This window comes from Lynx canadensis, chromosome A3, assembly GCF_007474595.2.
Source record: "Lynx canadensis isolate LIC74 chromosome A3, mLynCan4.pri.v2, whole genome shotgun sequence".
In the NCBI taxonomy this organism is placed as follows: Eukaryota; Metazoa; Chordata; class Mammalia; order Carnivora; family Felidae; genus Lynx; species Lynx canadensis.
This window is the reverse complement of record NC_044305.1, coordinates 66,362,659-66,376,230: the sequence shown is the minus strand read 5'-3', so window position 1 is coordinate 66,376,230 and position 13,572 is coordinate 66,362,659. Positions and strand designations below refer to the sequence as shown.

Here is a 13,572-nt window from a genome sequence, read left to right as displayed (position 1 = left end):
GTTATCTTGCATTCAAATTTTAAAAGCACTGATTCAATTGCAAATGTAAACATTTGCAAAAAAAAAATTTGCAAAACATTTGCAAAAAAAAAATATGTTTTTACATACATTTTTCAGATTTGCACATACAGGTTACAAAGCACACCTTTAAACTTTCAAAAGGGAATAGTAGCTAATAAAATTGGGTTCTTAAGGGTCCTTCAACATAAGACTGTTAATCTGTGAACTAGATTGTATCCAAGATCCTTTCCCACTCTGTACATACCATTGAGAACATGGGAAAGAAATCAATCATAAGAGACCAACTACTTTAAATATCACTAATATTTACAATAGAATCAAAAAGCTAAAAAATGTCTGGGGCAACTGAGTGGTTCAGTCGGTTAGGGGTCCGACCTCAGCTCAGGTCATGATCTCACAATCCGTAGGTTCGAGCCCTGCGTCGAGCTCTGTGCTGACAGCTCAGAGCCTGGAGCCTGCTTCAGATTCTGTGTCTCCCTCTCTCTGCCCCTCCCCTGCTCATGCTCTGTCACTCTCTGTCTCAAAAATAAATAAAAACATTTAAAAAAAATTTTTTTAAAGCTAAAAAATGTCATGATAAATCAGTTTTTGCAGCTTTAGATCTGAACTTCTTAAAATGTCAGGATTAAGATACCACCTTTTTAACCTGATAGACATATATTTGAAAAAATCTCCCCGACTTAAAAGGTAGGAGTTAAAGTGAATTCATCTTGAAGGATTCTGACAGGACACAGAGGAGTGAGGTATGATGGGATGATAATCATGGTAACCTCTTAAATTTAGTATTCTACATTTTGGTGTTATTACTAATTGAGTTCTGTGAAAAATGAAAAAACATCACTTTGTAGTACCTCAATTTTCTACTAAAATCTTTCAAGACACAGACTAAAACTCTTAGTAAAAGCCCTACTTTTCTCAGTAAAACACCAATGAAAATTCCCAGAAAACTCCATAATGTAGAATGCTAAATTCTCCCAGATATAATCTTCAGTAAATACAGACATACTTACAAAGGCAGATGGGGGAAGGAGGACACAGTATGGAGCATAGACTGAATGTTATATTTGAGGTAGTACCAAGATCAGATGTTTAGATATTCTATTAAACCTCACAAGAAAAAACTCACAGGACTTTCAAGTTGGAAAACATCATTAAAAACCTTCTAATTTTACTGTTTATGGAGAAACAGATACAGGAGATGGTTGGGAAATACACCAAGGACACCCAGAAGGGCAGAGGAGAAAAGAAATGAAATATGCTGACTATAAGCCCAAAGCACTGTCTCCCTTACCACACATTTATTCCCTTTCAAGAATAAATTGTAACTCCCCAACATTTTAACCATTCATTTGTTGCAGTATTTATTGAGAACCTACTCTGCAGGTTACAGAACCTGCAGTTGAACAACCAAAAACAGGACCTTACAGAATGGCAATGAAGACAGTCATTATATAAAATAAAATAGTGCTGTCTCCATGAAGGCACAGAAGCATGCATGTCAATAGTCCTTTCCAGGAAAAAAAAAAAAAAAAAGAAATAAGCCTTTCCAGGGACACCAAGAAATGATCATCATTAAACAAAGTCCCTGACTTACAAAAATTATAAACTTAATGGAAGAGAAAGGCACATACAAAGATACAAACATGTTACAGATGTGTAGGAGATCTATGGGATACAGTAAATCTGGACGTTATTACTTTAAAAACAGTAAAATCAAATCTGTCCAATGCTGGCACTCAACTTTATGTAAAATCTATTTTATTATTTAGGTTTCAGGAATACTGACAAAGCTCAGAGTATTCATACTCATAATAACGATTTAGTGAATTTCAAAGTTGCTATTAAACTGTGATTTTAAAAACCATATGCTAAAGAATATTAGTTTCTCAAATATTTTATTACCACAACCTGGTTAAAATATTAAAGCACACAGAATTCCCTCACATCTTTATTTTTTCTACTCTTAAAAATAACCAAATTAAAAAGGAAGATAATTACCTTAAATGCCAAATACCAATCATTCTCTTTCGAGGCCTTATTTCCAGCTCTATTCTTATAAACTTCAACTCTATATTGACGAACTAGAAGAAGATCTTTTACAAAAGACTCAAAATTCATTTTACTAAGCACAACACTCTCCAGAGTCTTTGTTCCTAAAGAAAAATATTAAAAATACATGTTACAGATTTAAGGATTTAAAGTAGTAACACAATGGTTCCCCCAAGCCACATTCTTCTCTCAGTAATTCATTTCTTCAATAAACTGTTTATCAAGCCCTTATTACATATCTGAAGGACTTTGGTAGTTGAAGGGTACAAAATGAACAGATATGGCTCTTCTGCTTTCATGGAACCTACACATCAAAATAAAAAATTAAGAAAGATAAAAGAATAAGTAAATACATATATAGATAAACTTACTTATCCTTTCTTATAATTAGTTTCTCAGAGGTCTGAATAGAGTTCTATAATTACATGGGGCACCTGGGTGGCTCAGCTGGTTGAGCAGCCAATTCTTGGTTTGGGCTCAGATCGTGGTCTCGTGGTTTGTGGGTTTGAGCCCCGAGTTGTGCTCTGTGTGCTGATAGTACAGAGCATGCTTGGGATTCTCCTTCTGTGTCCCTCCCCCACTAGCTCTCTTTCTCTCAAAATAAATAAACATTAAAAACAAAGAGTCTTATAACTATATCGTATTTGTATGAAATTAAACTTTTCCGAAAAGGTCCATAAAAACAAATTAGTCATTATTCATTGCATAATGTTCTAGGTAACACAGATCAAAACTCAAAGGTTCGAAAAAGTACAGCAAGGTGGGAATGCAAACTGGTGCAGTCATTCTGGAAAACAGTATGGTGGTTCCTCAAAAAATTAAGAATAGAACTACTCTTTGACCCAACAACTGCACTACTAGGTATTTACCCAAAGGATACAGGAATGCTAATTCAAAGGGGCACACACACCCCCAATGTTTATAGCAGCACTATCGACAACAGCCTAAGTATGGAAAAGGGCCCAAATGTCCATCAACTGATGAATGGACAAAGATAACGTGGTATACGTACACAATGGAGTATTACTCGGCAATCAAAAAGTAGGAAATCTTGACATTGGCAACAATGTGGATGGAAGTAGAGTTTTGCTAAGTGAAATAAGCCAGTCAGAGAAAGACAAAAATCATGATTTCACTAATGTGTGGAATTTAAGATACAAAACGGATGAACATAAGCAAAGGGAGGCAAAAATAATATAAAAAACAGAGAGGGAGACAAACCATAACAGACTCTTAAATACAGAGAACTGAGGGTTGCTTGAGGGGTGTTGGGTGAGGGGATGGGCTAAATGGGCATTAAGGAGGGCACCTGGGATGAGCACTGAGTGTTAGACTAAGTGATGAATTACTAAATTCTATTCCTGAAATCATTATTACACTATTTTAACTAACTTGGTTTAAATTTTTAAAAAAGGAAAAAAAAGTACAGCAAAAAGGAGACTTCCCTTTCACACTGATCCCCTACACATAGAGTTCAGCCAAGTACCATCAGTTTATAAAATATATTTCCAGTGTGCCTGGGTGACTCAGTGGGTTAAGAGTCCAGTTTCAGGGGCACCTGGGTGGCTCCGTCGGTTAAGCATCCGACTTCGGCTCAGGTCATGATCTCACAGTCTGTGAGTTCAAGCCCCGCGTCGGGCTCTGAGCTGAGCGCTCAGAGCCTGGAGCCTGCTTCCGATTCTGTGTCTCCCTCTTTCTCTGTCCCTCCCCCACTCATGCTCTGTCTCTCTCCCTCTCTCAAAAATAAAAAAACGTAAAAAAAAAAAAAAATATGAAGAGAGTCTCAAAATTAAAAAAAAAAAAAAAAAAAAATCCAGTTTCAGCTCAGGTCATGATCTCATGGTTTGTGGGTTTGAGCCCCGTGTCAGGCTCTGTGCTGACAGCTCAGAGCCTAGAGCCTGCTTCAGATTCTGTGTCTCCCTCTCTCTGTGCCTCCCCGTTCACACTGTCTCTCTCAAAAATAAACATTAAATTTTTTTTAATATATTTCCAAACACAGGCCATGCACACACAAACATTACTTTGTTCCTCTCTTACATCAATGGTTGCAAACTACAAACAGTGCTCTGTATCTTGGCCTTTTTTTTTAACCTAATATATTTTGGAGATTGTTCCATCACTACATAATCCGCTTCTTTCTGTTTATAGCTACAAACATTCCATTGACTCTGAGGATGTACTATAATTTAGTCTCTTACTGATGAACATATAGGTTGTTTCCAGTCTCTATTACAATGCTGTATGAATAATCTTGTACATGCTTCACTCTCCAATATGAGTACATCTGTAAGGTAAAGCCCCAAAACTGGATTTTATCAAAGAATACAGTGATTTTGATAAATATTGCCAGACTATTCCCTCTGGTTGGCTGTGTAAATTAACACTATCATCCATAAAGTATGAGTGCCTTTATTTCCCCTATCCAAGCAACACAGAGTTTTCAAACTTTCTGGTCTTCAGCTCAGATTACTGGTTCTGAGCTAGGAATAATCTTGCTTCTCTAGCAGACATTTGCCAAAGCTTGGGGACATTTGGGTTGTCAACTGAGGGAGGGAGGACAGCAGAGTACTAATGGAATCGCATGGGTAAGGCAGGGGTGCTGTTAAACTTGCACAGGATACAGGGGCACCTGGGTGGCTCAGTTGGTTAGGCATCCAACCTCAGCTCAGGTCATGATCTCCCATGATCTGCACCGACAGATAAGAGCCTGGAGCCTGCTTCGGGTTCTGTGTCTCCCTCTCTCTCTCTCTGCCCCTCCCCTGTTCACACTCGGTCTCTCTCTCAAAAATAAAAATATTTTTTAAAAAATTTTAACATGCACAGGATAGCCCCTCACAACAATAATTACTCAGTCCAAAATACCAATAGTGCCAAGGTTAAGAACTCTTACTAGAAAAGTGTCCCACCTTAGTTTTGATTTGCAATTGTCAATTTCTTACAAAATTAATAAAATCACTCACACCATCAAATTGAATAAAAATTCAATTTTCTTATAATAACAGGTAATACCAGTGATAATACCACTTAAAAGTATTTAAGGGGCCCCCTGGGTGGCTTAGTCAGTTGAGCATCCGATTCTTGATTCCAGCTCAGGTCAATATCCCAGAGGCCTGGGATCAAACCCTGCATTAAGCTCCACACTGCTTAAAATGGAGCCTGCTTAAAATTCTCTCCCTCTCCCTTTGCTCCCTCCCCTGCTCTCTCTCTCTCTCTCTCTCTCTCTCTCAAATAAAAACTAAAAAGTAATTCAGAATAGGGATGCCTGGGTGGCTCAGTCAGTTGAGCATCCAACTCTTAATTTAGGTTCAGGTCATGATCTCACGGTTCATGAGTTCGACCCCTGCATCTAGCACTCAGTTCTTAGCAGAGCCCACTTCAGATCTTCTGTACCCCCCCCTGCCCCCCCCAACTTGTGCTGTCTCTCCCTCCCTCTCTCTCTTAAAAAGAAGTATTTTTAAAAAATAATAGGGATGCATGGGTGGCTCAGTCAGTTAAGCATCCGACTTCTGCTCAGGTCATGATCTCACAGTTCCTGGGTTCAAGCCCCATGTTGGGCTCTGTGCTGACAGCTCAGAGCCTGAAGCCTGCTTCAGGTTTCTGTGTCTCCCTCTCTCTCTCTCTGTCCCTCCCCAGCTCACACTCTGTCTCTATCAAAAATAAATAAACATTTTTTAAAATTTCTTTTAAATAATAGATCATGTCAAGTATAAATATCAAATACAAATAAGCATGAAGATTAAATGACATAATTCAACTGTTTTGTACACCTAAACACAGCTAATATTCCCAACATTTCTTCATTAGTTGTAAGTACTAGTATTAGTTATAAGTTATTAGTATAAGAATCCCCACTGTCTGCCACCCTCAAAAAGGGCTCAAATCTTGCCTAAGGTTCTTCCCTAGAACATTCCTCGTGATCTCATCCAGGACTGACAAACAAGTATTTACAGGGACCAGGCCAGGTATCAAATGAGCAAAGGAAGCCAAAGGAAGAGAACAACAGAGCTGACATGACAAGTGGCTTCAAAAGAGATCATATAGAGTGGTGGGAACAGTGACAAAACAAGGAAAGCACATGAGAGTAAAGGAGGAATCTGGAACACATCAGAGAGCAGCCACTCAGCTCCAAACCCACTGCTTTGCTGCGGGGATATTCACACCCAGAGTTTTCAACTGGGCAGACTTTTCAAAAGCAGCTCAAAATATGATTTTTTTTCATGAAATGTCCCAATGTTTAAAATACAGGCAATCAGTTCAAACATACAGCAAAACACTATTTAGGCCACCAGTCTTCAACTCAGTCACATTTTTCTTAGACTTGAATAGATTGCTGTTTCTCTAGCTTGCATTTAGAAAGCAAGTTGCATGAAAATTATGTTTACTCTATACTCCCATTCAACAATGCCTGTACTCACACTTCTCAGAGGCATCCTCCAAAACGAAGTCCTCCAGCCTGCAACAGACTCACATCTCCCAACTAACACTCACTCACGATGAGAACCTGAGTGGAATAGTAGGTCCCATTTAAATTATTTCCTGGTTTTGCCTAGCACTCATTCCACTTTGCCCAAAACTCTCTGGTGTTTTGTTTTTTTAATTTTCTTTTTAACATTTATTCGTTTTTGAGAGACAGAGAGAGACAGAATGCAGGTGGCGGAGGGGCAGAGAGAGAGGGAGACACAGAATCAGAAGCAGGCTCCAGGCTGTCAGCACAGAGCCCGAGGTGGGGCTCGAACTCACAGACCCGTGAGATCATGACACAAGCTGAAGGACACTTAACTGACTGAGCCACCCAGGCGCCCCTCTCTTTTTTTTTTAAGTTTGTTTATTTTGAGAGAGAGAGAATGAGTGGGGGGAGGGCAGAGAGAGAGAGAGAGAGAGAGAGAGAGAGAGAGAGAATCCCAAGCAGGCTCCATGCTATCAACAGAGCCCAACCATGGGGCTCAATCCCACCAACCAGAAGACAATGAGCCTAGCCAAAATCAAGAGCCAGACCCTCAACTGACTGAGCCACCCAGGTGCCCCCCCTCTCATTTTTAATACTAAAAGTCCCATGTTCCAGGAGCCCTCTCAATCCCAAGAAAACTAGAATGATTGGTCACCCTACCAACCCATCCAGTTGAATTCCACATGAGTAATATTATTCATGATGAAACATCATTAAAATAAGGAAAAAAATTTTGCTCAAGGAAAGCACTGACACAAAAATCACAGAGGAATTTCTCCCAAAGACACTTATAAACACCACTGTGAAGATTATCAGCAACTTCCAATAAATACAATGAATTCAAAAAATACTGCTTTTCAAATCTTCCTTTACATTTTAGAAGGCAAAATGTGAAGTGTAACTCAGCAAAAACAATTCTAAGAGAGGGGAAAAAAAATCATCAGTCTGGCAAAATTCTGAAACAGCTCTTAAATCATCAACCCAGTACGATGTGTCAGCAGAACTGTCTGGCCAGTACAGGGTTTTTAAAGCATCTGAAATTGAATGCTATCACCAGATGAACAAGCACTCTCAGATCCACAAGCCCCACCACTCCCTATTACATTCAACTACTTTGCACATCAATGTTATCTACTTGGCTCTGGGTAGAAGGAATCCGGTCAAGTCTTTCAACCGACAAATTCAACAGAACACAGGTTCACAACAGTGGTAATTTCTTAAGAGTGGGTGGGGTGAAGAGACAAATGAGGTAATTCCCCTCCCCCCACGGCCTCCTCTACCTCCATTGCTAAGGTACAGAAGGGCTGCCCAACTGCCAAGGTTATCCTACAAAGATACTATTTCTCTCAAAGGAGTTTTTGTGACATACTGGGTGGCAGTGCATTTTAAGTCTTATTTACTGACAGGCATCTAAAATACAGCTACTTGGGGTGCATGGGTGGCTCACTCGGTTAAACATCTGACTTCAGCTCAGGTCATGATCTCCTAGTTCGTGAGTTTGAATCCCGCGTCAGGCTCTGTGCTGACAGCTCAGAGCCTGATGCCTGCTTCGGATTCTGTGTCTCCCTCTCTCTCTCTGCTCCTCCCCTGCTCACGCTTTTGCTTTCTCTCTCTCAAAATAAACAAATAAACATTGTAAAAAAATAAAATAAACACAACTAATCAGATGGGAGGTAAAACTGACCTCCTTGCATGAAATAAGGGACAGAAAGCTACCCAGCCTCCACCTGGGATACAGAAGGAACAGCCTCATGTTCATACAAGATTCTTCTCTTCAGGAATAATTTGGAGCCCCCAACCTCATTCAGCTGACAATTACCATTGTGTCTGCTACACGTGGGCACTGTGCCAGGTGCTGGGGTTCAGAGGAAGACACTGGTTAAAACACAGTTCCTGCCCTCTAGGAGCTTTCAGTCTACTGGGATAGATGGGCAATATGGTAGAATACATGTCGTGTCTACGGTAGGAAGAAAGCCTCAGGTCAGGGAACACCTAAGAGGCACAGCTAACCAGACCATCTTAACGTGGGAATCAAAAAAGACTTCCAAAAGGAGACGCTTTCTAAGCTGAGATCTGACAACAAAAGAGGCAAAAGGCTAAGTAATTTTCTTTTTCAGTGATTCAGATTCCTAATCTACAAATTGGGAGCTAGGTACTAACCCATCTCACAGGGCTTTATTACAATAATGTTATCACTAGATGTTGAAAATTAAAAGTAGCTAAGAAGATGCAACTAAGTCTAAATGCTAATAGAATGAACCAGACAGAAGAAAGGATCAACAGAAAGCCACATCTGAGAAGTGGGGATGGGATCCAGACCATAGCAAAAGGCCACCTCCTCACTGACACAACAGGGAAGGAAAGAAGGTACAGATGACATTAAAAAGTATAGGTTCAAGGGATGCCTGGGTGGCTCAGTAGCTTAAGCATCCAACTCTTGATTTAGGTTCAGGTCATGATCTTGTGGTTTGTGGGTCCGAGCCCGACATTGGGCTCTGCACTGTCAGTAGGATTCTCTGTCTCCCTCTCTCTGCACCTAACCCACTCATGTGTGCTCACTCTCTCAAAAATGAATAAAATTTTTTAAAAAGTATAGGTTCAGGAAATAACCCAAATGTCTGTGAACTAGCAAATGGATAAAAACAAGATACAGTATATCCATACAATGGATTATTATTTGGCAATAAAAAGAAATGAAGTACTAATAGCAGTGATGAATCTTGAAAATATTTCTAAGGGAAAGAAGCCAGTCATGAAAGACTACATATTTTATGGTTCCATTTTTATGAAATGTGCAGAATAAGCGAATCTAGAGAGAATGCAGGTTAGTGGTTGCCTAGGTTTGGGAGAACAGGAGAGGGTGGAAGGGGTGGGGAGTGACTGCTAATAGGTACAGGTTTATTTTGGGGGCTGACAAAAAATGTTTTATTTTTTTTTAATTTATTTTTATTTATTTTTTTTTAACGTTTTTATTTTTGAGACAGAGAGAGACAGAGCATGAACAGGGGAGGGGCAGAGAGAGAGGGAGACACAGAATCTGAAACAGGCTCCAGGCTCTGAGCTGTCAGCACAGAGCCCGACACGGGGCTCGAACTCATGGACCGTGAGATCATGACCTTAGCCGAAATCGGACGCTTAACCGACCGAGCCACCCAGGCGCCCCCAAAAAATGTTTTAAAATTTACTATGGAAGCACCTGGCTGGCTCAGTCAGTAGAGCAGACGACTCTTGATTTCAGGGTCTTGAGTTCGAGTCCCATGTTGGGTACATACATTACTCTAGAAAGTAAATATAAATAAATAAAATGTGCCATGTGTAATGGTTTATTACAAAAACCACGGATTTGTAAAAATAAAAACAATCTGAACCGTTTACTTTAAGTGTGTAAATCATATTGTATATTAATAATATCTCAACAAATCTGTTTTACCTAAAGTATAGGTTTAAGGGCAGGAAATTGAGGGACTTCTCGTCTAAGGATTTCTATTTTCTCTAGTCAGAAACAAGTTCAACTGCTCAATAATATGGGAAAAGGTCACAGCGTCCAAGATTTGTAGAGTGCAAGTACACGTGGTCCTCATCATGCCTTATAGTTCTGCAATAAGCAATGATGCCTAGAAACATAACTAACCTTAACTTGATCAGGTTTCCAGGTGGAACAGAGAAACAAAGAAAAAGGTTTTTTTAACCCTTTAACATTATGCATAGTATTAAACTGAAGGAAAATTCCTCCCAAGAAACAAGTATTGGCAGCCTTACACCAACGATGACACATTATTGGGAGGCCTACGTGGCTCAGTCAATTAAGCATCTGACTCTTGATTTTGGCTCAGGTCATGATCTCACAGTTCATGAGTTCGAGCCCCACATCAGGCTCTGTGCTGGCAGTGCAGAGCCTGCTTGGTATTCTCTCTCCTCTCTCTGCCCCTCCCTTGCTTACATGCATGCTCTCTCTCTCTCTCAAAATAAATAAATAAACTTAAAAAAAAAAAAATCAAGGGGCATCTGGGTGGCTCAGTCAGTTAATCATCTGACTCTTGGTTTAGGCTCAGGTCATGATCTCACAGTTCATGAGTCCGAGCCCCATTTTGGGCTCTGGGCTGACAGTATGGAGTGTGCTTGGGATTCTCTCTGCCTCTCCCCCACTGGCTCTCTGGGTCTCAAAATAAATAAACTTCAAAAAAAATTTTTTAATAATAAATAAAACATTATTTAAAAAGATCTTCAGTTACACTGCATCCTGCATAGTGAAAACTGCAAGACATCAGCTTTGAAGATCTACAGTACATTTTTGCTTTTGAGTCCCTCCCTCTTCCAGTTATTTCAGCCGATTTCTAGTAACAAATGATTGATCTTTTTGTAACTATTATCCTACACAAACATATATTAGGACAATCATTTACCTAAAATGTGTATTTGGCATAAATGTCTAACATAAGAACTAGATCCTTAGGAATAACCCATTTACTTGCTAATCTCTGAAAAGTTAAATTCACCTGTTTTTAAAGTTTATTTATTTAGAGAGAGACCATGCACACGCACACAATCAGGAGAGGTCAGAGAGAAGGAGGGAGAGAATCCCAAGCAGGCTCCATGCTGTCAGTGCAGAACCAGATGCGGGGCTCAATCCCAAAAACCCATGGCATGGGATCATGACTTGAGCAGAAACCAAGAGTCAGACACTTAACCAAACGGAGCCACCCAGGGGCCCCAAGTTAAATTCACCCTTAATGCCATTTTCAGCATGACTAAGAGGAGGTGACAGTCTAGGTTACTCTATTCTTAGAAATGTGCCCAGTAAAAACATTTCAACCTTCAAGAGCAATAAAAGGAAAATTTTTGTTTTTTAAAAGCCTACACTCCAGTATAAAAGATTCCTGGATATTTATACTAAACTTCCTTCCCAATAAATGGGTATAATGCTTAATATCCATTATTCCTTTCATAATCTAAAATAGAAAAACTATTAAAATCATTAACAGGTGCATAGAAAAATCAGTGATTCGGGGCGCCTGGGTGGCGCAGTTGGTTGAGCGTCCAACTTCAGCCAGGTCGCGATCTCGCGGTCCGTGAGTTCGAGCCCCGCGTCAGGCTCTGGGCTGATGGCTCGGAGCCTGGAGCCTGTTTCCGATTCTGTGTCTCCCCTTCTCTCTGCCCCTCCCCGTTCATGCTCTGTCTCTCTCTGTCCCAAAATAAATAAAAAACGTTGAAAAAAAAAAATTTAAGAAAAATCAGTGATTCAATGTACACAAACATACAAGTATGTTTAGAACTTTTTACATCATTTTAAATGCTTAAACTATTCTACACTGCATAATACAAAAATAAGAGAGTTAAGTGCACTAGCCTGGAAAAACTTTAAAACTGGAAAGCAACTTAGACCATCGTTAACTATGAAGCCATCCATAATGATCTCTGGCTGGTCTTCATTGATCCCAACACCTCTACTCTTGCCCCTTCTAACAACCCCCACCCTACAGCCAAATGATCCAACATATCACTTCACCTTTTACTTAAGTCATCCAACTTCTCAGGGACCTACAGCATAAAATTCCAACAACTCAGTACAACATAAAGAGCCTTTCATCATCTGATCCCATCCACCTGAGCCACCCTCCTCAGGGTTTTCTGCTCTAGCAACAGCAATCTGCTTCTTTTCAGATCCTCTCCGCTGCAAACACCCGGTCCTTCAAGACTCAAGTGAAATTCAGCTTCTCATGCAGTGCTTCTGAGGTCTCCAATCTTTGGCATTCCTGCCTCTTTGTCTCTTCAACTTGCTACGGAGCACACCTCCACAATTTTTCTCAGTGAATTATTTCTGCCTTGCTCTCCACCAGAAAGATCTCTATGAAGGCAGGGATACCGTCTTTCCCAGTGCCCATAACCCTGCGTGATACAGCAGCACTCAACAAATTTTTATCTAAGGAATAAAACATCCTTTTTGTCAATAACATCCCATCTGCATGTGACAAAAGTAGCACTAGAAGCTACGACTCCTCACTCCTGCCAGAATGCTCTTTTCCATCATCAGAATGGAGCCAGGCAGCAAAGATCAACACACAACATCTAGAACATATAGCTCACATAGGGTGAGAAGTTTGTATGTAGCCTTAGAGGGAGAGATGATGCTGGAGAGATGGGGCTGGGATTACAGAGGACATGGAGTGACGAACTGAGGCACCGACCTACGTAACTAGCCCAAGGTCACACAGCTATTAAGTGGAGGATCGCGACTTGAATCCAGGCAATCTGGCTCGAAGCGAGGTTCTGACCACTTGGCAACAGTTACTGCCCATCAACAGTAACCCATTCCAGATCCCTGCACTGCGTGTGGGCAAAATCACACTGGTGACATAAAACGGTTTCCCAGACCACCTTCTATTTTAAATCTCACTCCTGGTCGGGAGTTGCGAGAAGATCCACAGGGCCAAGGCGGGGCGGCGGGCAGACACCCACGCGACTGCAGGGGATCAAGAAAGAACAATGTATTAAAACGCCTCGCCCAACGCCTGGCAGGCGGGACGCTCTCTCCGTGTCCGTTCTCCCTGTGTCCGTTGTTAGTTCAGGTCTAGGGCCGCTGCAGAGGGACAGACTCAGGACGGAGGCAGGGCAGGGGCGAGTGGCGCCCCACTTGGCCAGGCAGCGGCCGCAGAAAGCGCCATCCCGGGGAGGCACCGACGTCTCCGCCCCCGTGCCTCCTCGCCCAAGAGTCGCACGCCGCCCATTGCCTGAGAGGAGCCCCCTCCGCGGGGTCCCCCAAGCCCGCGCCGTCCCCGCCCTCACCTGGCGGCCCTATGTACTTGACCACCCCCTGGGTCTTGAACACTTCTCGGGCGGCCAGCAGCGCGTCCTCGTGGTGCGCCGTGTAGAAGTCGCCCCGGTCGAAGAGGCGCACCGTGGTGGTCGGCTTCTCCGGCATGGTCTGGAAGAAGCGCACGAAGCCGATCTCGGCCGCGCTCTCCAGCTGCAGCGTCTCCTTCGGCAGCACCGCCATTTCAGAACTGCTCCACCGCCTGCCAGAAAAAAACTGCGCGACCCCGCACTCGCTAAGCTGT

The 13,572-nt window shown here is 41.6% G+C and overlaps 1 protein-coding gene across 1 annotated transcript in view; it reads right to left on the bottom strand.

Annotated features, from left to right (window-relative positions):
- MSH2 (mutS homolog 2) overlaps positions 1-13,572 on the bottom strand; it is an 82,696-nt gene extending 69,124 nt beyond the window's left edge. Inside the window, exons 1-2 of the mRNA XM_030310559.1 lie at positions 13,301-13,572; positions 2,020-2,174 (exon numbers count right to left, since the gene is read on the bottom strand). Coding sequence (XP_030166419.1) covers positions 2,020-2,174; positions 13,301-13,511 — 366 coding nt within the window. The 5' untranslated portion in view covers positions 13,512-13,572. The remainder of the gene's footprint in view (positions 1-2,019; positions 2,175-13,300) is intronic.